Source organism: Hypanus sabinus (assembly GCF_030144855.1).
Source record: "Hypanus sabinus isolate sHypSab1 chromosome 1 unlocalized genomic scaffold, sHypSab1.hap1 SUPER_1_unloc_14, whole genome shotgun sequence".
Classification (NCBI taxonomy): domain Eukaryota; kingdom Metazoa; phylum Chordata; class Chondrichthyes; order Myliobatiformes; family Dasyatidae; genus Hypanus; species Hypanus sabinus.
Window position 1 is genome coordinate 484727 of NW_026778908.1, and position 27791 is coordinate 512517.

At 51.3% G+C, this 27791-nt stretch overlaps 1 protein-coding gene across 1 annotated transcript in view; it reads left to right on the forward strand.

The window, feature by feature from the left end:
- LOC132385389 (B-cell receptor CD22-like) overlaps positions 1–26605 on the forward strand; it is a 63225-nt gene extending 36620 nt beyond the window's left edge. The window contains exons 9-19 of the mRNA XM_059957432.1: positions 221–508; positions 1349–1615; positions 10155–10421; positions 15246–15512; positions 17984–18253; positions 18866–19141; positions 21330–21599; positions 22174–22449; positions 23070–23160; positions 23696–23777; positions 25960–26605. Of these exons, the coding sequence (XP_059813415.1) occupies positions 221–508; positions 1349–1615; positions 10155–10421; positions 15246–15512; positions 17984–18253; positions 18866–19141; positions 21330–21599; positions 22174–22449; positions 23070–23160; positions 23696–23777; positions 25960–26115 (2510 nt within the window). The 3' untranslated portion in view covers positions 26116–26605. The remainder of the gene's footprint in view (positions 1–220; positions 509–1348; positions 1616–10154; positions 10422–15245; positions 15513–17983; positions 18254–18865; positions 19142–21329; positions 21600–22173; positions 22450–23069; positions 23161–23695; positions 23778–25959) is intronic.
- Positions 26606–27791: the final 1186 nt, after the last annotated feature.

A 27791-nucleotide genomic window follows, 5' to 3' on the forward strand; every position in this document is an offset into this window, starting at 1 on the left:
GTAGGTCAAAATATTGGCATAGCATCATGTGCTGAAGGGCCTGTACTGTTCTGTGGGGGGGGGAAGGTGACAGAGAAGTGGTGGATTAGCATAGAGCACACACCCCACTGTGCGTCGAGGGATCGAATGGGTGTATCTGGGTGGTCAAAGTTAATGTAAAACAATCCAGAAAATGCAAACACTGACCAGTTCCTAAGTGAGGTGTTGAATCCTATTCCAGCTCGACCTCTGGGCGTTCACATTGAGTACCACGTCAATGGCGTACAGCTCATAGCGCCAGCAACTATGAGAGAGAATGATCAGCTGACTCTGACCTGTGTCAGCACCAAGAGTGACCCACCGGTCTCCAGTTACTCCTGGTTACTAAACGACTGGAGTAAGGTGAGCCAAAATCAGGAGCTGCGGTTTGACAGGATTAGCCGACAAGAGAACAGCAAGAGATATGAATGTCAGGCTCATAATGAGATTGGAACAGGAAGCTCGGAGACCATCACCATCCACGTACAGTGTGAGTAACCCACACCATCCCTGCTGGACACCCAGTGATCCCCCGATATTCCGCTGTTCTGTTGCCCCGGGGATTTCGGAGGTCGGGAACTCCAGTATCCTCAGGAGGGAATTGTAAACAGGGCACTCTGCGCTGTCGGAGGGCAGTCAGGAGAGAGTCGTGTAGGAGGGAGTAAGGAGAGAACCGCTGCAGGAGGGGGTGAGGAGGGAACACTGTGGGAGGGAGTGAGGAGGGAACTGTGGGAGGAGGTGAGGAGGAAATCCTGTAGGAGGGAGTGAGGAGGGAACACTGTGGGAGGGTGTGATGAGGGAATGCTGTGGGTGGAAGTGAGGAGGGAATCCTGTAGGAGGGAGTGAGGAGGGAACACTGTGGGAGGGAGTGAGGAGGGAACTGTGAGAGGGGTTGAGTAGGGAATCCTGTAGGAGGGAGTGAGGAGGGAACACTGTGGGAGGGAGTGAGGAGGGAACTGTGAGAGGGGTTGAGGAGGGAATCCTGTAGGAGGGAGTGAGGAGGGAACATTGTGGGAGGGGGTGGAGAGGGAATGCTGTGGGGGGGTGAGGAGGGCGAACACTGGGAGGGAGTAAGAAGGGAACACTGTGAGAGGGAGTAGTGAGGGGGAACTCTGTAGGAGGAGCAATGAGGAGGGAATGCCATGGGAAGGATGAGAGGAGGGAGCACCACATTGTGGAAGAATTGATGAGGAGGGACCCTCATGCTACCCATGGGAACATCACTTTGTGTATAACCGCAGGAGTGTTTTGGGTTGTGCAGAGGGACCTTCACTCTGTCCGGTCCCCGGATACGGTGTCTGATTTAACTGAAGAGAGTTTCTTTCTGTAGACGCTCCCACCAACGTGAGAATCACAACTCCCGCTGGTGCTCCTGTTGGTCAGTCCATCACACTGTGGTGTGAATCTGATGCCAACCCAGAGCCAGACAACTACAGATGGAGGAAGGAGTGTGGTTCTTCATCAGTTTATCTGCAATGTTATTCTCAGTATTGTCATCTGTGGATTACATGGGCGGACATCTCCTGTGATTATTACTGCACTGTGAGGAATTCCATCGATGAAAAGGAATCTCCACCCAAACGCATCAATGTACAGTGTGAGTAGTGACGTTTCTGACCAGTTACCGCACAGACACGCAGTCCCATTCACCCGCCCTTGGGCAAAATGTTTCACCACCGTCTTGGCCAATCAGATAAGTGTTTACTGATGTATTGTGACATGCCATTTGGCCCATCTCTTCATTCTAGCTCCCAAAAGAAAGATCCCATCAAGCCTATTCCCCAAGACTCCCTGCACCCACAGTAATCCATTCTCCCCATATTCCTGTCAATCAACACCCCCCTCCCCCCACTGACTCTAACACACTAGCGGGGAGCTTTACAATTGTCAGTGAACCCGCCACTCCTGTCTGAACCTGTGTCTCGGGAGCATCATCCACTAGAGGTGTCCCATTTGATGTGTTGGTCTTCCCATCACCTCCACAGTTGCATAGGCCGCTGACAATAGGTCATCAGAACCTCTGTCTTAGGCTAATATTTCAAGTTTCCCATGGAGACCAGCTTCTTGATGCATCCTTCCTCTCACAGGATTCTGTTAGAGTGTGTGTAGCTCTGGCATTTTTTACGCTATGGGGTCACCAGCCCTACTCGTTCTGCAGCCAGGCTGGCACCATCCAGGTTTAAAGTAAATATTTGAGGCATCCGTTCTGGTGAAGGAGTATCTTGGAAAGTTACTGACAAGAGACCACGGGGGAAATGGTTGGTGATAAAATGAGAATGTGAGGAAGGGACAGAGCTTTCAAAGCTGAGATTCAATTCAGTGGGATGTGGTTCAAACACAAAACCGGAGGCTCTTTCCGTGAATACGAGCAGCCCTCGGGGTGAGCTGGGTGAATGAGTGGCACTCAAACCTCGTCGCCATCCAGGACAGAGCCGCCAGTCTGACAGCAGCCCATCCACCGCCGTTCACTTGCACCACCGCCGGTACGCAGTTGCTGTTCAGCCTGAATGTTTCCCGGTTTCAGCGTTTTTCCGTGGTTACAGGAGTCTGATTTTAACTGAAGAGGGTTTCTTTCTGCACATCACTGCTCCTGTTGGTCAGGACATCACACTGTCGTGTGAATCTGAAGCCAACCCAGCAGCGAACTATTTCAGCTGGAGGAAGGTGTGTGGCTCCCAGTCAACAAATCTGTGGGGAAATAGTGGAAATTACGGATTGCGTGTTCAAATGGAGGACGCCTCCTGTGTCTGTCACAGCTCCGCAAAGAATTTCATCGGTGAAGAGGAGTCTCCAGGCAAACGCATCAATGTTCAGTGTGAGTACGACACTGCGGTATCCTGTCACCACACAGACACAATCGGATTCCCCACCAACCCATCACACAGCGGGAATCACCTGTCACCCGCACTGAAAATCCAACAGAGTCCTACAGCGGGGAGGAGAGACGCGGCACTGTGGGTCAGGCAGTGAGGAGGGGGCACAGTACCGTGGGTCAGGCAGAGAGGAGGGGGCACAGTACCGTGGGTCAGGCAGAGAGGAGGAGGCACAGTACCGTGGGTCAGGCGGTGAGGAGGGGGCACAGTACCGTGGGTCAGGCAGTGAGGAGGGGGCACAGTACCGTGGGAGGGAGCGCAGTACTGTGGGTCAGGCAGTAAGGAGGGGGCACAGTACTGTGGGTCAGGCGGTGAGGAGGGGGCACAGTACTGTGGGTCAGGCGGTGAGGAGGGAGCGCAGTACTGTGGATCAGGCGGTGAGGAGGGAGAGCAGTACTGTGTGTCAGGCGGTGAGGGAGAGTAGTACTGTGGGTCAGGCGGTGAGGAGGGAGAGCAGTACTGTGGGTCAGGCGGTGAGGGAAAGTAGTACTGTGGGTCAGGCGGTGAGGGAGAGTAGTACTGTGGGTCAGGCGGTGAGGAGGGAGAGCAGTACTGTGGGTCAGGCGGTGAGGAGGGAGAGTAGTACTGTGGGTCAGGCGGTGAGGAGGGAGAGCAGTACTGTGGATCAGGCGGTGAGGAGGGAGCGCAGTACTGTGGATCAGGCGGTGAGGAGGGAGAGCAGTACTGTGGGTCAGGCGGTGAGGAGGGAGCGCAGTACTGTGGGTCAGGCGGTGAGGAGGGAGCGCAGTACTGTGGATCAGGCGGTGAGGAGGGAGAGCAGTACTGTGGGTCAGGCGGTGAGGGAGAGTAGTACTGTGGGTCAGGCGGTGAGGAGGGAGAGCAGTACTGTGGGTCAGGCGGTGAGGAGGGAGAGCAGTACTGTGTGTCAGGCGGTGAGGGAGAGTAGTACTGTGGGTCAGGCGGTGAGGAGGGAGAGCAGTACTGTGGGTCAGGCGGTGAGGGAAAGTAGTACTGTGGGTCAGGCGGTGAGGGAGAGTAGTACTGTGGGTCAGGCGGTGAGGAGGGAGAGCAGTACTGTGGGTCAGGCGGTGAGGAGGGAGAGTAGTACTGTGGGTCAGGCGGTGAGGAGGGAGAGCAGTACTGTGGGTCAGGCGGTGAGGAGGGAGAGCAGTACTGTGGGTCAGGCGGTGAGGAGGGAGCTCTGCTGTGGGAGGGAGAGCAGTACTGTGGGTCAGGCGGTGAGGAGGGAGCTCTGCTGTGGGAGGGAGAGCAGTACTGTGGGTCAGGCGGTGAGGAGGGAGCATAGTGCTGTGGGAGGGGTGGTGCCATCAGAACCAGAAATATTATGTGAACTGCCAATCTTTGCCTCTGATGAAATATATTAATGGATACTCCCAACCAAGCAGTTACTCTGTCCAGGGGACATGTCATGAGATGGTGTGGAATGAACTTCACCTCTTTTTAAAATAAAATTTCCTTATTACAAGTTCAATAATACAGTACCACAGATTCTGTACAATATACAGAACAGTGACTAACACAATTACGAGACAAAATCAACTGAAAGACTGGGAAGCCCAAACTGTAAAAGGGATGGATTTGGAATTTGTAAAATGTGTGCAGGATAGTTTTTTGCAGCAATACATAGAGATTCCAACTAGAGAAGGGGCAGAGTTGGATCTTCTGTTAGGGAATGAAATAGGTGAGGTGACGGAGGTATGTGTTGGGGAGCACTTCGGGTCCAGTGATCACAATGCCATTAGTTTCAATATAATTATGGAGAAGGATAGGACTGGACCCAGGGTTAAGATTTTTGATTGGAGAAAGGCTAACTTTGAGGCGATGTGAAAGGATTTAGAAGGAGTGGATTGGGACAATTTGTTTTGTGGGAAGGATGTAATAGAGAAATGGCAGTCATTTAAAGGTGAAATTTTGAGGGTACAGAATCTTTGTTCCTGTTAGCTTGAAAGGAAGGGTTAAAAGTTTGAGAGAGCCATGGTTTTCAAGGGATATTGGAAACTTGGTTAGGAAAAAGAGATATCTACAGTAAATATAGGCAGCATGGAGTAAATGAGGTACTCGAGGAATATAAAGAATGTAAGAAGAATCTTAAGAAAGAAATTAGAAAAGCTAAAAGAAGATACGAGGTTGCTTTGGCAAGTAAGGTGAAAATAAATCCGAAGGGTTTCTAGAGTTTTATTAATAGCAAAAGGATAGTGAGGGATAAAATTGTTCCCTTAGAGAATCAGAGTGGACAGCTATGTGTGGAGCTGAAAGAGATGGGGGAGATTTTGAACAATTTCTTTTCTTCGGTATTCACTAAGGAGAAGGTCATTGAATTGTGTAAGGTAAGGGAAACAAGTAGGGAAGTTATGGAAACTATGACGATCAAAGAGGAGAAAGTACTGGCACTTTTAAGGAATATAAAGGTGGATAAATCTCTGGAACCTGACAGGATGTTCCCTAGGACCTTCAGGGAGGTTAGTGTAGAAATAGCAGGGGCTCTGACAGAAATATTTCAAATGTCATTAGAAACGGGAATGGTGCTGGAGGATTGGCATATTGCTCATGTGGTTCCTTTGTTTAAAAAGAGTTCTAAGAGTAAACCTAGCAATTATAGGCCTGTCAGTTTGACGTCAGTGGTGGGTAAATTAATGGAAATTATTCTTAGAGATGGTATATATAATTAACTGGATAGACATGGTCTGATAAGGAATAGTCAGCATGGATTTGTGCGTGGAAGGTCATGTTTGACAAATCTTATTGAATTTTTTTGAAGAGGTTACAAGGAAAGTTGACGAGGGTAAAGCAGTGAATGTTGTCTATATGGACTTCAGTAAAGCCTTTGACAAGGTTCCACATGGGTTATTTAGGAGGGTTCAATTGTTAGGTATTAATATTGAAGTAGTAAAATGGATTCAACAGTGGCTAAATGGGAGATACCAGAGAGTACTGGTGGATAACTGTTAGTCAGGTTGGAGGCCGGTGACTAGTGGTATGCCTCTGTACTGGGTCCAGTGTTGTCTGTCATATACATTAATGATCTGGATGATGGGGTGGTAAATTGGATTAGTAAGTATGCAGATGATACTAAGGTAGGTGGCATTGTGGATAATGAAGTAAGTTTTCAAAGCCTGCAGAGAGATTTAAGCCAGTTAGATGAGTGGGCTGAGCGATGGCAGATGGAGTTTAATGCTGATAAGTGTGAGGTGCTACATTTTGGTAGGAATAATCCAAATAGGACATACATGGTAAATGGTAGGGCATTGAAGAATGCAGTAGAACAGAGTGATCTAGGAATAATGGTCCATAGTTCCCTGAAGGTGGAATCTCATGTGGATAGGGTGGTGAAGAAAGCTTTTGGTATGCTGGCCTTTATAAATCAGAGCATTGAGTATAGGAGTTGGGATGTAATGTTAAAATTGTACAAGGCATTGGTAAGACCGAATTATAGAAAAGATGTCAACAAAATAGAGAGAGTACAGAGAAGATTTACTAGAATGTTACCTGGGTTTCAGCACCTAAGTTACAGAGAAAGGTTGAACAAGTTAGGTCTTTATTCTTTGGAGCGAAGAAGGTTGAGGGGGAACTTAATAGAGGTATTTAAAATTATGAGGGGGATAGATAGAGTTGATGTGGATGGGCTTTTTGATTGAGAGTAGGGGAGATTCAAACAAGAGGACATGAGTTGAGACTTGGGGGCAAAAGTTTAAGGGTAACATGAGGGGGAACTTCTTTACTCAGAGAGTGGTAGCTGTGTGGAATGAGCTTCGAGTAGAAGTGGTAGAGGCAGGTTCGGTATTGTCATTTAAAGCAAAATTGGTTAGGTGTATGGACAGGAAAGGAATGGAGGGTTATGGGCTGAGTGCGGGTCAGTGGGATTAGGTGAGAGTAAGTGTCGGCATGGACTAGTAGGGCCAAGATGGCCTGTTTCTGTGCTGCAATTATTATATGGTTATATGGAAATGTTCCCATCTCTATCAATGATGGCGCTAATCCCCCAGCGGTCCTGGGACGCTCTGTAGTTGCCATGGACAACACGAGTTCCCTCATGATGGTTGCCTGGGCACGCATACACTCCCTAAAAATTACCACACAGTCTGCCTGGGCACATCCTACCAGAGCATGAGGGAGCAGTAATCTCCCTCCAGCTGACCCAGAACACTTGGGACGAATCCCAGAGTCGGCTGTCTTCCAGCAGCTGGTTGTTATAGTGACAGTGGCCGGAACCCACCCGAGGGTGCAGAGGAGCAAACTCCATCCACGCGAGGTGATGGTCCGAGCGCGACACCAGGTGAACGGAGGGTGTTGACACGCGGGAGATATACGCCCGAGAGATGTAGAGGCGGCTTTATGAGAACCTCCCCCTCTAGTGCTTCTGGAGAAAATGCTAGAGTCAGGGTGAAGATCCACCAAGACAAAGGAGCCTAGTAGCTCCTTTTGCCGATGCTGGGTTGCATTGGAGGCCAGAGTGGCCGTCCACCTCGCGGGTCCAGTGGAAATCTCCGCCGAGGATAATGCAGTCTCCAGGGTCGATGGAACTTAGCAGAGAGGACACCTGACAGAGCAGGCACGTCTGCTACATCCCGCACCCGGGGACATACACGTTGATGAAGTGCAGCGGTGGGGACACCATCCAGGCACACGGCCAGGTGGATCAGAGGGCCGGGAACGATGTCTTGGATTATTGTGATTTCCGGCTGGAAGGTTGGGCTCACCATCCCACTCGAGCTGGAGCTGATGGAGCTCGTGTCGACCCCTCCCTGCCACTCCAAGAGTCAAGTGGACTCGTCTCCTGAAATGATATCGGTTTCCTACAGGAAACCCGCCGCAGATCTCCCATCTCTGAGGATTGAGAGATTGTGAAACCTGCAGAGAGAAACCCTGCTACCACTCACCATTCGGACTAGCTCCGGTGAGCTTCACTTTGGGACAACGCTAGGCCTCCTGACCAGCACCCTTCCTGGTGAGAGTGGACTCACTCTCTGCCCTACTCTCCCCAAAAGAGCAAGAATGCTCTCGGCCGCTGGGCTCTAGGGAGGCACTAACGGAGGGCTCCACGGCTGTCTCAGTCGCCAGATCAGGGGCAAAACCACCTTCCTGCACATTCATTCCACCACCACAGGACAGGGCCACATCTCGGGACCCTTCTGCATTCCCTCCCCCTCTGGCGACTCCCCCACGTCTACAGTCTCTAACCTCTTGGGAGAAGAGCTTGTTCTCCTCCTCCGGCTGGAGAAGCACATGGAACAGGGGTTCCCAATGCAGCGGCACTCTCTGCGTCCATTCCCCCTCCATCTGCGCACTTCCCTGAGCCTCCAGCTGAACTTCAGAGCGGGTTCCTTGCTACAGGGCACAGGAGCAGACGTGAGCTCCGCGTTCTCAATGGCCTTCTTCCTATTGATCTTGGATTTTTTCTTCACCCTCCTGCCCTGCAGAATCTCCTTTCCATCTGCAGCTGTATCCTCCCTGCATGTGGCCTGGTTTCTCCACCCAAACCTGCAGGGGCAGCAGCATGCGCAGGGACTGGGGCGGGGGCAGGGGCAGCAGGGGCATTGCAGCTCAAGGTGGAGTCTTTGGGCCAGGAATTGGGACAGTCTCTCTGAAAGTGCCCCACTTCCCTGCAAGCGGGGCACCGTGGGTGCTCCGAACTCCAGTTCATCTGGTAGATTTCTCCTTTGAATCGCACGGTAAATCGACCCTCAATGTCCTCCTCTTGCACCAACTGCATGAACACCTGTCGCGGAAGAAAGATAATGTCACTTGCTCTTATGCCTAATGGCGGTGATCTCGGATCTTCCTCGATCCAAGAGGACAAGATGGGGAAGGAGGACCACATTGGGGATGAAGGGCTTAAGCCTGAGGATGATCTGCTATGTGGGAGCGGTCATTAGATTCAACTGTAGGAAAGCTCCCCCACCCCATTCTCAGCCCACTGCATTGGGCTTGATGCACCAACTCATCGGTCCTCGTGTCTAACACCACATTACCTCAGTCCTTCTCAGAAGCCAGACTGCTGCCAACAGTAGCCAAGTCCTCCATAGCCTCTGGCCTCCGGCACTCTTCTGGAATCAGTGCGGATGGCAGACACATTGCACCCCACATTTAATCCACAACAACTGAATCAGGGCACTGTGTGAGATTTTAGAGACAACAGCCTTTGCATAGTCCCTCGGGGGGTCCACTACTCCCTGGATCCATCTGTCATGCTGGCAATACAGTCCAAGTACAAAACGTTAATTACCCTGATACGGTGTAAGCGGCTATGTCCGCTGATAAAGACACAAAAAAGTGACTGAAGTCCCGAGCTGGAAAGTTTGGAACTTCTCGCAGCACACCCACATCCTGCTGTGTCAGCAGATCCAGTCGCCTCGAGGGTGTGGGGTCCCATGACAAACTGTCGCCCTCGGCCTGAAAACTAGTCTTTGCTGTTTAGACTGCGAGAGGAAGATGGAACGTAATCTCTGAAGTTGAGCCGGTGGTCCTTTCGGCAAAACACTAGCAAATTCCGACTCCAGGAAACACTCCTTCATTCACAGCGACCGAGATGCACGACGAGACGGGGGTGGGGGCGGATTCGTTCCGATGTTAGCTGGAAAATGAACTATTTGTTTCTCCGTCACTGTTGTAACAACAGCTCTGACAATATGCCAGCCGCTGCGGAGCGAAACTGCGCAGTTAGCAGCCGCCAGCAAATGCAGCCCAAACAGGCAGATAAACTCCAGAAGCTCCCACAGTGGAGCAGTTACTCAGGAGTCCTGCCGGACCTTCCCTGATGCCTCAGGATAACTTCATCCAGCGGTTTTCTTATGCTTTCCCCCAGCTCCATCAGAACAACTCCACACTGTCTGACCCCGGGAGTGTGTGATGGGACGGTGCGGAGGGAGATTCACTCTGTGTCTGACCCCGGGAGTGTGTGATGGGACGGTGCGGAGGGAGATTCACTCTGTGCCTGACCCCGGGAGTGTGTGATGGGACGGTGCGGAGGGAGCTTCACTCTGTGTCTGTCCCCCGGGAGTGTGTGATGGGACGGTGTGGAGAGAGATTCACTCTGTGTCTGACCCTGGGAGTGTGTGATGGGACGGTGTGGGGGGAGTTTCACTCTGTGTCTGACCCCGGGAGTGTGTGATGGGACGGTGTGGAGGGAGTTTCACTCTGTGTCTCACATTGGGAGTGTGTTACACGTGTTTCTATTGCCTGTTACTTTCACCCAGTTGATATTCGGCCCAAGTGTTTCCCAGTCTTGTCCTGTTGCTGTGGGATACAGGGTCCGATTTAACTGAAGGGAGTTTCTTTCTGCAGATGCTCCCACCAACATGAGAATCACATCTCCCGATGCTGCTCCTGTTGGTCAGGACATCACACTGTCCTGTGAATTTGAAGCCAATCCAGCAGCGTACTATTTCAGCTGGAGGAAGGTGTGTGGCTCCCAGTCAACAAAGCCGTGGGAAACAAGTAAAAGTTACAGATTGCGTGTTCAAATGGAGGATGCCTCCTGTGTCTATCACTGCTCCGCAAAGAATTTAATCGGGGAACAGGAGTCTCCAGGCAAACGCATCAATGTTCAGTGTGAGTACGACACTGCGGTATCCTGTCACCACACAGACACAATCGGATTCCCCACCAACCCATCACACAGCGGGAATCACCTGTCACCCGCACTGAAAATCCAACAGAGTCCTACAGCGGAGAGGAGAGACACAGTACTGTGGGTCAGGCGGTGAGGAGGGGGCACAGTACCGTGGGTCAGGCAGAGAGGAGGGGGCACAGTACCGTGGGTCAGGCAGAGAGGAGGAGGCACAGTACCGTGGGTCAGGCGGTGAGGAGGGGGCACAGTACCGTGGGTCAGGCAGTGAGGAGGGGGCACAGTACCGTGGGAGGGAGCGCAGTACTGTGGGTCAGGCAGTAAGGAGGGGGCACAGTACTGTGGGTCAGGCGGTGAGGAGGGGGCACAGTACTGTGGGTCAGGCGGTGAGGAGGGGGCACAGGACCGTGGGTCAGGCGGTGAGGAGGGAGCACAGTACCGTGGGAGGGAGCGCAGTACTGTGGGTCAGGCAGTGAGGAGGGGACACAGTACCGTGGGTCAGGCAGTGAGGAGGGGGCACAGTACCGTGGGTCAGGCGGTGAAGAGGGGGCACAGTACCGTGGGTCAGGCGGTGAAGAGGGGGCACAGTACCGTGGGTCAGGCAGTGAGGAGGGGGCACAGTACCGTGGGTCAGGCGGTGAAGAGGGGGCACAGTACTGTGGGTCAGGCAGTGAGGAGGGAGCACATTATCATGGGTCAGGCAGTGAGGCGGGGGCACAGTACCGTGGGAGGGAGCGCAGTACTGTGGGTCAGGCAGTGAGGAGGGAGCGCAGTACTGTGGGTCAGGTGGTGAGGAGGGAGCACAGTACCATGGGAGGGAGCGCAGTACAGTGGGTCAGGCAGTGAGGAGGGAGCACATTATCATGGGTCAGGCGGTGAGGCGGGGGCACAGTACCATGGGAGGGAGCGCAGTACTGTGGGAAACAGGGCATTGTGCGAGGTTTTAGAGACAACAGCCTTTGCATAGTCCCTCGGAGGGTCCACTACTCCCTGGATCCATCTGTCATGCTGGCAATACAGTCCAAGTACAAAACGTTAATTACCCTGATACGGTGTAAGCGGCTCCGTCCGCTGATAAAGACACAAAAAAGTGACTGAAGTCCCGAGCTGGAAAGTTTGGAACTTCTCGCAGCTCACCCACATCCTGCTGTGTCAGCAGATCCAGTCGCCTCGAGGGTGTGGGGTCCCATGACAAACTGTCGCCCTCGGCCTGAAAACTAGTCTTTGCTGTTTAGACTGCGAGAGGAAGATGGAACGTAATCTCTGAAGTTGAGCCGGTGGTCCTTTCGGCAAAACACTAGCAAATTCCGACTCCAGGAAACACTCCTTCATTCACAGCGACCGAGATGCACGACGAGACGGGGGTGGGGGCGGATTCGTTCCGATGTTAGCTGGAAAATGAACTATTTGTTTCTCCGTCACTGTTGTAACAACAGCTCTGACAATATGCCAGCCGCTGCGGAGCGAAACTGCGCAGTTAGCAGCCGCCAGCAAATGCAGCCCAAACAGGCAGATAAACTCCAGAAGCTCCCACAGTGGAGCAGTTACTCAGGAGTCCTGCCGGACCTTCCCTGATGCCTCAGGATAACTTCATCCAGCGGTTTTCTTATGCTTTCCCCCAGCTCCATCAGAACAACTCCACACTGTCTGACCCCGGGAGTGTGTGATGGGACGGTGCGGAGGGAGATTCACTCTGTGCCTGACCCCGGGAGTGTGTGATGGGACGGTGCGGAGGGAGCTTCACTCTGTGTCTGACCCCCGGGAGTGTGTGATGGGACGGTGTGGAGAGAGATTCACTCTGTGCCTGACCCCGGGAGTGTGTGATGGGACGGTGCGGAGGGAGCTTCACTCTGTGTCTGACCCCCGGGAGTGTGTGATGGGACGGTGTGGAGAGAGATTCACTCTGTGTCTGACCCTGGGAGTGTGTGATGGGACGGTGTGGGGGGAGTTTCACTCTGTGTCTGACCCCGGGAGTGTGTGATGGGATGGTGTGGAGGGAGCTTCACTCTGTGTCTGACCCCGGGAGTGTGTGATGGGATGGTGTGGAGGGAGCTTCACTCTGTGTCTGACCCCGGGAGTGTGTGATGGGATGGTGTGGAGGGAGCTTCACTCTGTGTCTGACCCCGGGAGTGTGTGATAGGACGGTGTGGAGGGAGCTTCACTCTGTGTCTGACCCCGGGAGTGTGTGATAGGACGGTGTGGAGGGAGCTTCACTCTGTGTCTGACCCCGGGAGTGTGCGATGGGACGGTGTGGAGGGAGCTTCACTCTGTGTCTGACCCCGGGAGTGTGTGATGGGACGGTGTGGAGGGAGCTTCACTCTGTGTCTGACCCCGGGAGAGTGTGATGGGACGGTGTGGAGGGAGCTTCACTCTGTGTCTGACCCCGGGAGAGTGTGATGGGACGGTGTGGAGAGAGCTTCACTCTGTGTCTGACCCCAGGAGTGTGTGGTGGGACGGTGTGGAGGGGGTTTCACTCTGTGTCTGACCCCGGGAGTGTGTGATGGGACGGTGTGGAGGGAGATTCACTCTGTGTCCGACCCCGAAGGTTTATGTCCCCGGACAGAAACACAGGTTTCTGTCGCCCATTACGTTTACTCACGCTGAGTTGATATTCGGCCCAAAATGCTTCCTCGTCTCCGCGTTTTGTAGTGGGTTTCGTGTGTCTGATTTAACTGAAGAGAGTTTCTTTCTGTAGACGCTCCCACCAACGTGAGAATCACATCTCCCACTGGTGCTCCTGGTGGTCAGTCCATCACACTGTGGTGTGAATCTGATGCCAACCCAGCACCTCACTGCAATAGCTGCAGGAACGTGTGCGGCTCCCAGTCATCAAATCCGAGGGGAAATGATAGAAAATACGTAGTTTATGTGAAAGTGGAGGATGCCTCCTGTGACTTTTACAGCACAGTGAAGAATTTCATTGGTGATCAGGAGTCTCCAGCGAAACACCTCAATGTGGAGTGTCAGTAGTGACCCTGTTCGATCCTGTTACCACACACATACAATCTGATTCCATGACAACTTCACACAAGCACAGACAGGAGAAAATCTGCAGATGCTGGAAACCCAAGCAGCACACGCAAGTTGCTGGAAGAACTTGGCAGGCCAGGCCACATCTTTGGAAAAGCGTACAGTCGACGTTTCGGATCGGGATCCTTCAGCAGGACCGGAGAAAAAAAAAGATGAGGGGTAGAGTTAAAGGGTGGGGGAGGGGAGGGAAAACACGAGGTGATGGGTGAAACCTGAAGGCAGGAGGGATGAAGTAAAGAGCTGGGAAATCAATTGATGAAAGAGATACAGGGCTGGAGAAGGTGGAATCTAATAGAGGACAGAAGGCCATGGAAGAAAGAAAAGGGGGTGGGGAGAACACCAGAAGGAGGTGATGGGCAGGCAGATAAGGTGAGAGAGGGAAAAGGGAATGGGGAATAGTGAAGAGGAGGGGAGGCATTACCAGAACTTCAAGAAATCAATGATCATGCCATCAGGTTGGAGGCTACCCAAATGGAATATAAAGAGTTGTTCCTCCAACCTGAGTATGGCCTCATCACGACAGTAGGGGTGGCCATGGATTGACGTATCAGAATGTGAATGGGAAGTGGAATTAAAACTGGTGCCCACTGAGAGATCGTATATCTTCTGGCAGATGGAGCATAGGTGCTTGGCGAAGGGGTCTCCCAATTTATGCTGATATACAGGAGACCACACGGGAGCACTGGACACAATATATGACCCAAGCAGACTCACAGGTGAAGTGTTTGTTTGGGGCCCTGAACGAGGGAGGAGGTGTAGGAGCAGGTATAGCATGTGTTCTGCTTGCAAGGATAAGTGCCAGGAGGGAGATCAGAGGGGAGGGACAAGAGAGTCACATAAGGGGTGATCCCTCCAGAAAGCAGAAAATTGGGGGAAGGGAGAGATGTGGTTGGTGGTGGGATCCTGTTGGAGATGACGGAAGTTCAGAGAATTATGTGCTGGACACAGAGGCTGGTGAGGTGGTAGATGAGGACAAGAGAAACACTATCCTTGGTGGGGTGGCGGATGGGGTGAGAACAGGCATCTGTGAAATGGAAGAGATGTGGTTGAGTGTAGCATTGGTGGTAGAAGAAGGGAAGCCTCTTTCTTTGAAAAAGGAGGACATGTCCTTCATTCTGGAATAAAAAAAAAACCCTCATCTTGAGAGCAGATGCGACGGAGACGGAGGAATTGAGAGAAGAAGATGCTGTTTGAAAGAGGAGTCTGATTTAAAATCCAAAGTTAATTCTGACTCCAGTACTTCATAATTGACATTTCACCAGAGAGTTATTCACAATTCAACCCAACAGCAGACCCCCACACCCCTCCCCATCTCCGTAACCCTTTCTGACCCCTACACCCCTCTCCCATAATTCTGCCATTGGCAGCCATACTTACAGCGGCCTATTCCTCAGCTCCACATTCTCTCCTTCACGCTCTCTGGCCCTCTCTCCTCGTCTGACCCTCTCTGACTCTCTCCACTTAACTCCCTCTCTGACCATCTCCACAGCTCTCCCTCCCCAATTCTTTCCTCCTCTCTGGCGCCCACGTTCAGTCTCTCCCGTACCCCTCCCTTTGCGAAGGGATTCCTGGACACCCGCCTGACGTGTCCAATGTTTTGTTTTCTTTGTACTCCCTCTTTCACGATGACTTTGTGACATTTTGTTACAGGAAGTTATTTCCATTTATTTCTCGTTCTCATTGGCGATTGTTGGTTTTGCGAACATTTACCCGAGATTTGCAGTTCCCCTTAACATTTGGAATAACCGGAGGGATTTTTACTCTTAAACACTCCACAGATAAACCCAAAGATGTGAAAGTCCTGTCCAATGATTCTGTGGTCGAGGGATCACAGGTTACGTTACGATGTGAGAGTGCCGGGAATCCACCTGCAGACACCTACCAGTGGAAGAAGGTGTGTTCCGGGACGGAGATGAGACTCGAAGGATCCACACGTGAGCTTCGGATCCAGGTCTCAATCGAGGATGAGTCCTGTGACTATTATTGCAGAGCTGGGAATGTGATTGGAGGTCAGGATTCCGAACCCAAACGTTTCCACATTCAGTGTAAGTATTTACATTTTGATAGAACCTTCACCTTCATCCGAAACGCCGCCTGGCCCGAGTCCAAACCTTCATCACTCTCTCCTCAAACCCAAGACTGACTGTAACCTCTAAATTTTACACCCAAACTCTGCCCCTTGACTCAATGGTTTACCCCACCACCCCCGCCCTAACATATAATCTCTGCCATTGCCCTAAACCCTAACCCCTGCACCTTGCCCTACATCCTAACCCCTGTTTCCTGCCCTAAACCAACCCATAGCCTCTACCTGAGCCCTATCACATAGCCCTGCCCTAACCACTAAGACCTATCTGCTGCTCTAATCCACAACCCCTGCACTACCGCAACCCCTCAGTAATCCTGACCCCTGACCTCGCCAAGACCCCTGCCTCGGCCATAACCCCTAATTCCTGTATCTTGTACTAACTCATATTCCGTACCTTCACCCTAAACCATGGCCTAACCGCTGCCCCTGCACTAACTCCGAAACCCAAGTCATGTGTGTGTGTGTGTGTGTGTGTGTGTGTGTGTGTGTGTGTGTGTGTGTGTGTGTGTGTGCGCGTGCGCGCCTATACTCCATAGTTCTTGACACTGTCATGTGGAGACCATGACTAAGATGAGGTTTTAGGAAATTCGGGGAATTCCTCCTTTCTCCCATTTCCCCTGTGCCAGTGCTCATTCATTACCCTGGGGAGGGGCTCGGGATTATACCAAATACGTGTTTCTGGAGACTGTGTGTGTGTGGGGGGGGGGGGGTGCTGGTGCTGGTGCGGGAGGGTAACCTGAAACACAACAGCCCCCTCACCAGTCATACACTCAAACTCACACACAGGAGGATGGTCAATGGAAGTGCCTGCACGTTTAAAGAGGGAGGGGCAGTCAGTAGCCAGTAGTCAAGGTCACGTTTATTGTCAGGCACACCGGGTCTGTACCGGGATAATGAAAATCTTACTTGCAGTAGCATCACAGGCACACAGCATCCCTAACTGCTCTTCAAATCCACAAACCCTGCTCTACAACATTCACAAGAAAAACATAAATTGCACATGATTTTCTTTTACCGAAAAGAGCATAAGGAGATCACAAACAGTTAGGAAGAGTGCAGAGTGGTCCTGTACTGAGCTACTGATTAGGGTTGTGCGTGTTGGTCCAGGAACTGAATGGCTGAAGGGAAGTAACTGTTCCTGAAGCCAGTGGTGTGGGACTTCAGGCTCCTGTACCTCCTGCCCGATGGGATCTGCGAGGTGACGGCATGGCCCACATGCTGGGGATCTGTGATGGATGTTGCCTTCTTGAGGCAGCCTCTACTGTAGAAGACAACATCCAGGGTCAGGCAGGATCATGGCAGGAACAGGCCCTTCGGCCCACTGTCCATACTGACCCTCAACCAACCTCTTCCACCAATCCTTTCACTCCCACGCCCCACCCACACGTATCATGTCAATTAGCACCTCTGCTCTCCAGACTCTACCCTCAGACGCCCAGCAGGGCAATTCACAGCGGACAATTACGCACCCAGTCCGCACTTCGCCGGGATGGATAATGAAGATCACCCTGAAGAAACCCAGTGGGTCACAGGGAGAACGAGCAAATTCCACTCACACGACCCTTGCCCCAGGCACCTGCTCAGATACACACACCAAAACACATACAGGCACCTGCACAGATACACACACCAAAACACATACAGGCACCTGCACAGATACACACACCAAAACACATACAGGCACCTGCACAGATACTCACACCAAAACACATACAGGCACCTGCACAGATACACACACCAAAACACATACAGGCACCTGCACAGATACACACACCAAAACACATACAGGCACCTGCACAGATACACACACCAAAACACATACAGGCACCTGCACAGATACACACACCAAAACACATACAGGCACCTGCACAGATACACACACCAAAACACATACAGGCACTTGCACAGATACACACACCAAAACACATACAGGCACCTGCACAGATACACACACCAAAACACATACAGGCACCTGCACAGATACACGCACCAAAACACATACAGGCACCTGCTCAGATACACGCACCAAAACACATACAGGCACCTGCTCAGATACACGCACCAAAAGACATACAGGCACCTGCACAGATACACGCACCAAAAGACATACAGGCACTTGCACAGATACACGCACCAAAAGACATACAGGCACCTGCACAGATACACGCACCAAAAGACATACAGGCACTTGCACAGATACACGCACCAAAACACATACAGGCACTTGCACAGATACACGCACCAAAACACATACAGGCACTTGCACAGATACACACACCAAAACACATACAGGCACTTGCACAGATACACACATCAAAACACATACAGGCACTTACGCAGATAAACATACTCCCGCGCACGAGGTTCGAAGGGGGACAGCTGTAGGATGCTCCATTCCCCCTGCCCAGGATGCGTCTCGTTTTCCAGATGGCCCGAAAGATACGAAGATCATGTCCAGTGAATCGTCGGGGCGAATCCGAGAAGGAAAGTCTCTGAACCTGACGTGCGAAACGAGGGCCAGACCGCCCGCTCAGTTCTCCTGGTACAGAGATCCCGGGAGAAATCTGGCTCTGCCAAGCGGCGGCCAGCAGCTAACCTTCAACCCAGTGAGTTCCAGCGACTCTGGGAACTACGTTTGCGGAGCCACCAACAGAATCGGGAGCGGCCGCTCAAAATTCTTCCTGCTTGACGTGCTGTGTGAGTACTGGGAATCTGCTGGAAGAGAAAAGCGAAAATCGGGAAGCAGCGGGAGACACTCAGTGGGGAGAGCAACATCTCTGGAGAGAGTGAGAGAGAGAGGGAGGAGAGACGGGTGGTGTCGCTCTGAGTGAGCGTCAGGGCTCAGAAGCGCTCTCTCTCTCTCTCTCTCTCTCTCTCTCTCTCTCTCTCTCTCTCTCTCTCTCTCTCTCTCTCTCTATGTGTGTGTGCATGTCACTCTCTATCCCTCACTGACACACTCTCTTTCTGCCTCTCCCTCTCCCTCTCCCTCTCTCCCTCTCCGTGTCTCCCTCTCTTTCTCAACAACACACACAAAATACTACTGGAAGGACTCAGCAGGTCAGGCAGCATCTATGGAGAAGGATGAGCAGCGGACGTTTCAAGCCGAAACCCTTCATCATTTCCCTCCACAGACAGTGCCTGGCCTGCCGAGTTCCCCTTGTACTTTGCATGTTGCTGAAGATTTCCAGCATCTGCAGAATCTCTCATCTGTGTTCCGCCTTCCTGTCTGACCGGGTGCTGGGTAAGCTGTTCCGCCTGCCCGCCCGCTCCTGGTGACCCTGGTGTTCCATGGACTGTCCTTGCTTCCAGATGGTCCGAGGAAGACCGAGATTTCTGCTTCTGCGCCACCTGAACAGGTCCAGGAAGGAGACAACATCAGCCTGACCTGTCAGAGTGACAGCAATCCTCCCATCAGCTCTTACCGATGGTACCGGAGTAACGGGGTGACCAACGCCACCGTGGGGTCGACAAGCAGCTACCTTCACCTCGTGACGATCACTCAGCAACACGACGGTGTCTATTACTGTGTTGCCATGGCCGACTCCAGGAGCCAGGTGTCTGAGGGAATTAGGATCAGGGTCTCCTGTAAGTATCTTCTTGCCAGTGTCCAGCGCAACAGAGGAGTCTCTTTCACTCTCACTCTCTCCTCACTCCCTCTCCCTCCCTCTCCACTTCCTACTGCTCTTCCTCTCCCTCCCTCCTCCCTCTCTCACTCCCCTCCCACTCTACCTCTCTCTTCCTCTCTGTCTGTGTGTCCCTAGCTATCACTCTCTCTCTGCCTCTCTGACCCTCTCTGCTTTTCTCTCTCCCTCTCTCACCCAACCCCCACTTCTGCTCCCACAACCCCCGACACACACACACACACACACACCACCCCCCCCCCCCCAGTCATAAGTGTCAGAGTGGACGATGATCTGGCGTTGTGAAATAGGTGGGCAGAAGCGTTTCTGGTCAGACCGCACGGAGAATAGTGTTCAGTTCTGGTCACTTCATTATCGGAAGGATGTGAAAGCTTTCCAGAGTCTGCTGAGGAGATTTACCAGGATGCTGCCTGAAACAGGGATCATGTCTTATGATGACAGACTGAGTGGGCTGGGGCTTTTCCCTTTGCAGTGAAGGTGGATGAGAGGCGATTTCACAAATGATAATACAAATGAATGAAGTGTTAAGCAGCCCTTGCGTGTGCATGTGCATGTGTGTGTGCGCGTGTATGTATGTATGTCTATTCTCCATAGTTCTCGACACTGTCGTGTGGAGACCATGACCAAGATGAGGTTTTAGGAAATTCGGGGAATTCCTCCTTTCTCCCATTTCCCCCGTGCAAGTGCTCATTCATTACCCTGGGGGAGGGGCTCGGGATTATACCAAATACGTGTTTCTGGAGACTGTGTGTGTGTGTGTGTGGGGGGGGGGGGGGGTGCTGGTGCTGGTGCGGGAGGGTAACCTGAAACACAACAGCCCCCTCACCAGTCATACACTCAAACTCACACACAGGAGGATGGTCAATGGAAGTGCCTGCACGTTTAAAGAGGGAGGGGCAGTCAGTAGCCAGTAGTCAAGGTCACGTTTATTGTCAGGCACACCGGGTCTGTACCGGGATAATGAAAATCTTACTTGCAGTAGCATCACAGGCACACAGCATCCCTAACTGCTCTTCAAATCCACAAACCCTGCTCTACAACATTCACAAGAAAAACATAAATTGCACATGATTTTCTTTTACCGAAAAGAGCATAAGGAGATCACAAACAGTTAGGAAGAGTGCAGAGTGGTCCTGTACTGAGCTACTGATTAGGGTTGTGCCTGTTGGTCCAGGAACTGAATGGCTGAAGGGAAGTAACTGTTCCTGAAGCCAGTGGTGTGGGACTTCAGGCTCCTGTACCTCCTGCCCGATGGGATCTGCGAGGTGACGGCATGGCCCACATGCTGGGGATCTGTGATGGATGTTGCCTTCTTGAGGCAGCCTCTACTGTAGAAGACAACATCCAGGGTCAGGCAGGATCATGGCAGGAACAGGCCCTTCGGCCCACTGTCCATACTGACCCTCAACCAACCTCTTCCACCAATCCTTTCACTCCCACGCCCCACCCACATGTATCATGTCAATTAGCACCTCTGCTCTCCAGACTCTACCCTCAGACGCCCAGCAGGGCAATTCACAGCGGACAATTACGCACCCAGTCCGCACTTCGCCGGGATGGATAATGAAGATCACCCTGAAGAAACCCAGTGGGTCACAGGGAGAACGAGCAAATTCCACTCACACGACCCTTGCCCCAGGCACCTGCTCAGATACACACACCAAAACACATACAGGCACCTGCTCAGATACTCACACCAAAACACATACAGGCACCTGCTCAGATACACACACCAAAACACATACAGGCACTTGCACAGATACACACCAAAACACATACAGGCACTTGCACAGATACACACACCAAAACACATACAGGCACCTGCACAGATACACACACCAAAACACATACAGGCACCTGCACAGATACACACACCAAAACACATACAGGCACCTGCACAGATACACACATCAAAACACATACAGGCACCTGCACAGATACACACACCAAAACACATACAGGCACCTGCACAGATACACGCACCAAAACACATACAGGCACTTGCACAGATACACACACCAAAACACATACAGGCACTTACGCAGATAAACATACTCCCGCGCACGAGGTTCGAAGGGGGACAGCTGTAGGATGCTCCATTCCCCCTGCCCAGGATGCGTCTCGTTTTCCAGATGGCCCGAAAGATACGAAGATCATGTCCAGTGAATCGTCGGGGCGAATCCGAGAAGGAAAGTCTCTGAACCTGACGTGCGAAACGAGGGCCAGACCGCCCGCTCAGTTCTCCTGGTACAGAGATCCCGGGACAAATCTGGCTCTGCCAAGCGGCGGCCAGCAGCTAACCTTCAACCCAGTGAGTTCCAGCGACTCTGGGAACTACGTTTGCGGAGCCACCAACAGAATCGGGAGCGGCCGCTCAAAATTCTTCCTGCTTGACGTGCTGTGTGAGTACTGGGAATCTGCTGGAAGAGAAAAGCGAAAATCGGGAAGCAGCGGGAGACACTCAGTGGGGAGAGCAACATCTCTGGAGAGAGTGAGAGAGAGAGGGAGGAGAGACGGGTGGTGTCGCTCTGAGTGAGCGTCAGGGCTCAGAAGCGCTCTCTCTCTCTCTCTCTCTCTCTCTCTCTATGTGTGTGCATGTCGCTCTCTATCCCTCACTGACACACTCTCTTTCTGCCTCTCCCTCTCCCTCTCCCTCTCTCCCTCTCCGTGTCTCCCTCTCTTTCTCAACAACACACACAAAATACTACTGGAAGGACTCAGCAGGTCAGGCAGCATCTATGGAGAAGGATGAGCAGTGGACGTTTCAAGCCGAAACCCTTCATCATTTCCCTCCACAGACAGTGCCTGGCCTGCCAAGTTCCCCTTGTGCTTTGCATGTTGCTGAAGATTTCCAGCATCTGCAGAATCTCTCGTCTGTGTTCCGCCTTCCTGTCTGACCGGGTGCTGGGTAAGCTGTTCCGCCTGCCCGCCCGCTCCTGGTGACCCTGGTGTTCCATGGACTGTCCTTGCTTCCAGATGGTCCGAGGAAGACCGAGATTTCTGCTTCTGCGCCACCTGAACAGGTCCAGGAAGGAGACAACATCAGCCTGACCTGTCAGAGTGACAGCAATCCTCCCATCAGCTCTTACCGATGGTACCGGAGTAACGGGGTGACCAACGCCACCGTGGGGTCGACAAGCAGCTACCTTCACCTCGTGACGATCACTCAGCAACACGACGGTGTCTATTACTGTGTTGCCATGGCCGACTCCAGGAGCCAGGTGTCTGAGGGAATTAGGATCAGGGTCTCCTGTAAGTATCTTCTTGCCAGTGTCCAGCGCAACAGAGGAGTCTCTTTCACTCTCACTCTCTCCTCACTCCCTCTCCCTCCCTCTCCACTTCCTACCGCTCTTCCTCTCTCTCCCTCCTCCCTCTCTCACTCCCCTCCCACTCTACCTCTCTCTTCCTCTCTGTCTGTCTCTGTCTATCCCAGTGGTAAGCCAGCATCTTTTTTTCCACGACAGAAATGACAAATACCGGGAGTTCAGTGTTCCGAGCAGAGTACAGGGTTTTTCTTTTACAGAGCGGTGGTACGTGGAACACACTGCTGGCGGTGGTGGAGGAGGAGACACAGTGGAGTATATAAGACTCTCAGTTAGCAACGTGGATGATAGAAATGGAGGGGTATGTGTGAAGGATGGATTAGACTGTAGGATTAGCACAATTTTGTGGGCCGAATGGCATTACTGATCTATGTTCTATGTTCCGTTTTTAAGTGGATGGAATTTAACAGGAACGATATACAAGGAAGGTGTTAGCATTAGAACTCAGATCCCCTGTGGAGCGTGAGGGGAGGGCAGGGGGATTTATGGGCGACCCGTGTCAGGAATGGATGGCACTGCAGCTTGTTCACTACGTTCAATCACTTACAGGGAGTAACACGAGAAAGGTCGCCGTAACGATAACATCCATCATCATCATTATCCTGATCATAAGCATCGTTGGATTCCTTTATTTCAGATGGTAAGTATTTCAGAAAGTCCACGGCTGTCTATATGCTAGTTTTATAGACCGCCGGGAACATTGTACACAGTTCCAGTCTCTGTATCCTTGGGTCAGACCCACACCGGGAGCAATGTGCACAGTTCCAGTCTCATATCCCTGGGTCAGACCCACACCGGGAGCACCGTACACAGTTCCAGTCTCCGTATCCCTGGGTCAGACCCACATCGGGAACACCGTGCACAATTCCAGTCTCCATATCTCTGGGTCAGACCCACACCGGGAGCACCGTGCACAGATCCAGTCTCCGTATCGTTGGGTCAGACCCACACCGGGAGCACCGTGCACAGTTCCAGTCTCCGTATCCCTGGGTCAGACCCCCACCGGGACCACTGTGCACAGTTCCTGTCTCCGTATCTTTGGGCTACAGATGAGAAATCTTGCAACATTTGGATCTCAATTCCTGCCCGGAAGGTCCCTCGAACTTCTGGGATATATAGGTGATTATTTGTTAAGGAGGCCGTCCTGTACTCTTGTGATTCTCTGTCACCCTCAGCAGGAAGAAACGGCTTGACTCCTTCAGGCAGTGGAGCACAGATGCCACCAATGTGGTCTACAGCGTGGTCAACAAACCCAAGGTAGGACCTAGAATGCTAGGGTATGGCACCAAGTTTGGGTCCGTCTCTCAACCTTCCTCTCTTCCTCCCCCTCAACCCCACATCCAGCTGTCTACTCACAGTCTCAATGCTGGGTAGTCAGATAGTAAGGACTATTTGGCCCCTCCACCTATTCTATCCTACCCCCCTCTCAGGCCCTTCGTCCCAACTGTTCCATTCCTACTATGATGCCCACCAAGCCATTCCCATCTGCACACATTTAGTCCATATCTCTCTAACCCTTTCCTGTCCATAAATCCTGTCCAAATGCCCTTTAAATATTGTAGTTTGACCAGCCTCAACCACTTCCTTTGGTGGCTCATACCATAAACCCACATCCTCGGTATAAATAACTTGCCTATCAAGTCTCTTTGAGATCTTTCCCCACTCACCTCAAACCGGTGCCCTTTGGTTTAGACTCCATTTCCCTGGGAAAAAGAATAAAGTGTATTCATCTCTCTGAACTCCCCCATAGTTTTATACACTGCTTAAAGTCCACCCATTATATGCAAAGGTCTCAAAGAATAAAGTCCTAGCCCTCTCCAGTCTCTCTCTGTAACCCAGCCTACGGCTTCTCCATTAATCTGCTCTGCCCTCTTTCCAATTTAATGATATAACAGGGTGATGAACACTGCACGCAATATTCCCAGTGAGATCTCATCAACATCTTATACAATTACAACATAACATCCCAACTCCTCTGCACAGTGCTTTATCTGATGAAGACCGGTATGCCAAATGCCTTCTTCATTGCCCTGTCGACCTGTGACACCGCTTTCAGGGAGCTGTGTCCCTGTACCTCTCAGGTCCCTTTGTCCTCAGAGCCCAACCGTTCTTGTTTGTCTTCTCAAAAATGCAACACTTCACACTTAACCGAACTGAGCAACAGAGGTCCCAACACCGATCCCTGTGGTACACACCTCAGTGTCCAGTGAATCCCGGCCTCTGTGGATTGTCAATCCCAATTTCCTAATCCCCAGAGGGAAGCGTTTCTCTCTTGAAAGTTTGACCACAGCACAGCAGACTAAGGAAAACAGTCCTTCCACTAAACCTTGGCCCTGCCATTGGGCAGACTAGTATTATCGCAGCTTTACCATGTAACAATCACAGCACGGAAACAGGCCATCTCAGCCCTTCTAGTCCGTGCTGAACGCTTACTCTCACCTAGTCCCACGTACCTGCACTCAGCCCATAACCCTCCATTCCTTTCCGCATAAACCTATCCAACTTTTTTTTTTAAATGACAATACCGAACCTGCCTCTACCACTTCTACTGGAAGCTCGTTCCACACAGCTACCACTCTCTCAGTAAAGAACTTCCCCCTCGTGTTACCTCTAAACTTTTGCCCCTTAACTCTCAACTCAAGTTTCATCTCATCTCAACTTTACTCCTCAGACCTTCTCAAAAGGTGGGGGTGAACTGCCCCCGTCAAACTGCTGTAGTCCTTGTGGGGGAGGGTTTCCCATGGAGAGGAAACTCCGGGGTGATGGGTTCCTGAATGAGTTCCAGATGAGGATGGGCGAGAGAATGAAGGGGGAGATAAGGGTGACAGAGGAGGGGAAGCGAGAGAAAGGAGTGTATAGGGGAGAAAGAGGTAGAAGGAGAATGAGAAAGGAGAAAAAGAGGCTTTTCAAGTGTCTGATGCAGGGCTGGGGAATTGGGGCAGTGAGAGGGAGAACTGGGGGGTGTGAAAGGGTGTTACAGGAGTGAGAAAAAAGTGCGGAGAGGTGAAAAGATAGTGATAGGAGGGATGGAAGGGAGAGTGAGGAGCCAGCAGAAGGGAGAGAGAGGAGGGGTGGATGGGTAGAGAGAGAAGGGCAGAAAGGGGAGAGAGTATGTGATGGAAGGGAGAGAGAAGGGAGCGGAGGAGGGAGAGAGGAAGGGGTTGAAGGGGATAGAGAAAAGGGACAGAGGGGAGGGGGAGAGAGCTGTGTACATTGGTGGGAGAGGGAATTGTGCATCTGTCAGCAGGCACTATAAGCTTGGGGTCAAACTTGGCTGGAGTAGCTCTGGGGGTGGGGTCTTGTAATATATTTCTCAGGGGACAGCCGAGTGGGGATCCAGCAACTGTCTGGAATACTGTGTCCACGCCTGGATACGATATATTCGTGCCTGATCCTGTTCCCTATGTCTGGTATTACTGTTCGCCTCTCTGTCCCACAGCCCAAGGAGACATTGGTGTATGAGAACATGGTACTGACTGAGAATGCCCGCTCCCATGGGCACTCCACCCCAGAGGAAGGAATCCATGCCTCTGTCACCTTCCGGAAGGGATCCAACCAGAAAGCGAGTGACGCATACACGGAGCTGGCTTGGTGAGTGGATGAGCAGGACAGAATCGGTCAATCCATAGAAATTGTAAAAACTGCCCCAATCCCCAGAAGTCTGTCCCCCATCTACAGGTCAGGAGTGTGATAGATGCTCTCTCCTTGCCTGGATGGAGTTAGTCCACACACTCAATATGCACTTCGATTTGCAGGTAAATTGGAAAAATCAGACTGGTACTGATTCACAAGGAAAGGAATTTGTAGAATGCCTATGAGATGACTTTTTAGAACAACGTGTGGTTCAGCCCACTGGGGGTGGCAATTCTAGAATGGGTGTTACTTAATGACACCGACTTGAATAGGGAGCTTAAGGTAAAGGAACCCTTTGGAGGCAGTGATCACATGATAGAATTCATCCTGCAGTTTGAGCAGGAGAATCTAAAATCAAGTGCATTGGTCTTACAATGGGGTAAAGGAGTCTACAGAAACATGATAGAGGAGCAGGCCAAAGCTGGAAGGGGGCACTAGCAGGGATGATGGCAGACCAGTGTGACTGGATTTTCAGGGGGCAATTCAGAATAGATATATCCAGAGGATGAGGCAACAGTAGATGACAAAGGAAGTCAAAGACAATATAAAAGCAAAAAAGAGGGCATATAAAACAGCAAAAATTAATAGGATCTAAAGATTGGGAAGCTTTTAAAAACCAACTGAAAGCAACAAAAAGAGGATACCAACAGATTTTTTAATGTAAGTATTAAAAGGGAGGCGAGAGTGGATATAGGACCAATAAAAAATTATGCTGCAGAGGTTGTAATGGGAGACAAAGAAATGGGAGAGGAATTTAATAAGTATTTTGTGTCAGTCTTCACCATGGAAGACATCAGCAGTACGCCAAAAATTCCAGAGAGTTGAGGGCGGAAGTGGGTGTAGTCGCTATTTCTAAGGAATCTCACCTGAGGCACTATGTGGTTTAGCTAGCCCCTGTCGTCATTGAGATAGTTAACACCTCCCTGAAATTATGCAGAATTCTGGACTGCCACAATCGTTCCAGTTCCCAATACAGGATCACTGGACTCAATGATCATAGGCCAGATGCTCTGACTTCAGAATCAGAATCAGGTTTATTATTAAAGGCATGTGATGTGAAATTCGTTAACTTGAAATCTGTTAGCGCTCCTCGTTCTGTTGATAAATGTTCATACGTTCACATTTATTGAAGTTTGCACTGATTACTGATTCCTCCTGGTTGTTTGCACTATCGTCTTGTAAACTGTTGGTTGCTATTGTGTTGTCTGTTATGGTGTTGTCCTGTGGTTTGTGTTTGGCTCCGAACCACAATCACACTGGCAATAAAGTGATTCTGATTCTGAAAAGGTGCTTGGGAAGTTGAAAGGTCCAGAGATCGATACGTCACCTGTATCACATAGCATTTATTTTGCATATTAAATTGAGTTGACTTTATTTCTTACATCCTTCATATACATGAGGAGTAAAATCTTTACATTTCATCTCTGTCTAAATGTGCAATGTGCAATTTATAATAAATAGTATGTTCAACAGGACAGTCAATATAACATATAAATACAGTTGTATCAGGATGAAATAATCATTCTGATGGCTGGTGGAAGAAGCATGTCGGTCCTGACTTTTACGCTACGGTTCTGTTTCCCAGATGGTAGCAGCCGGAACAGCGGTGACTCGGGTCCCCAATGATCCTTCGGGCCA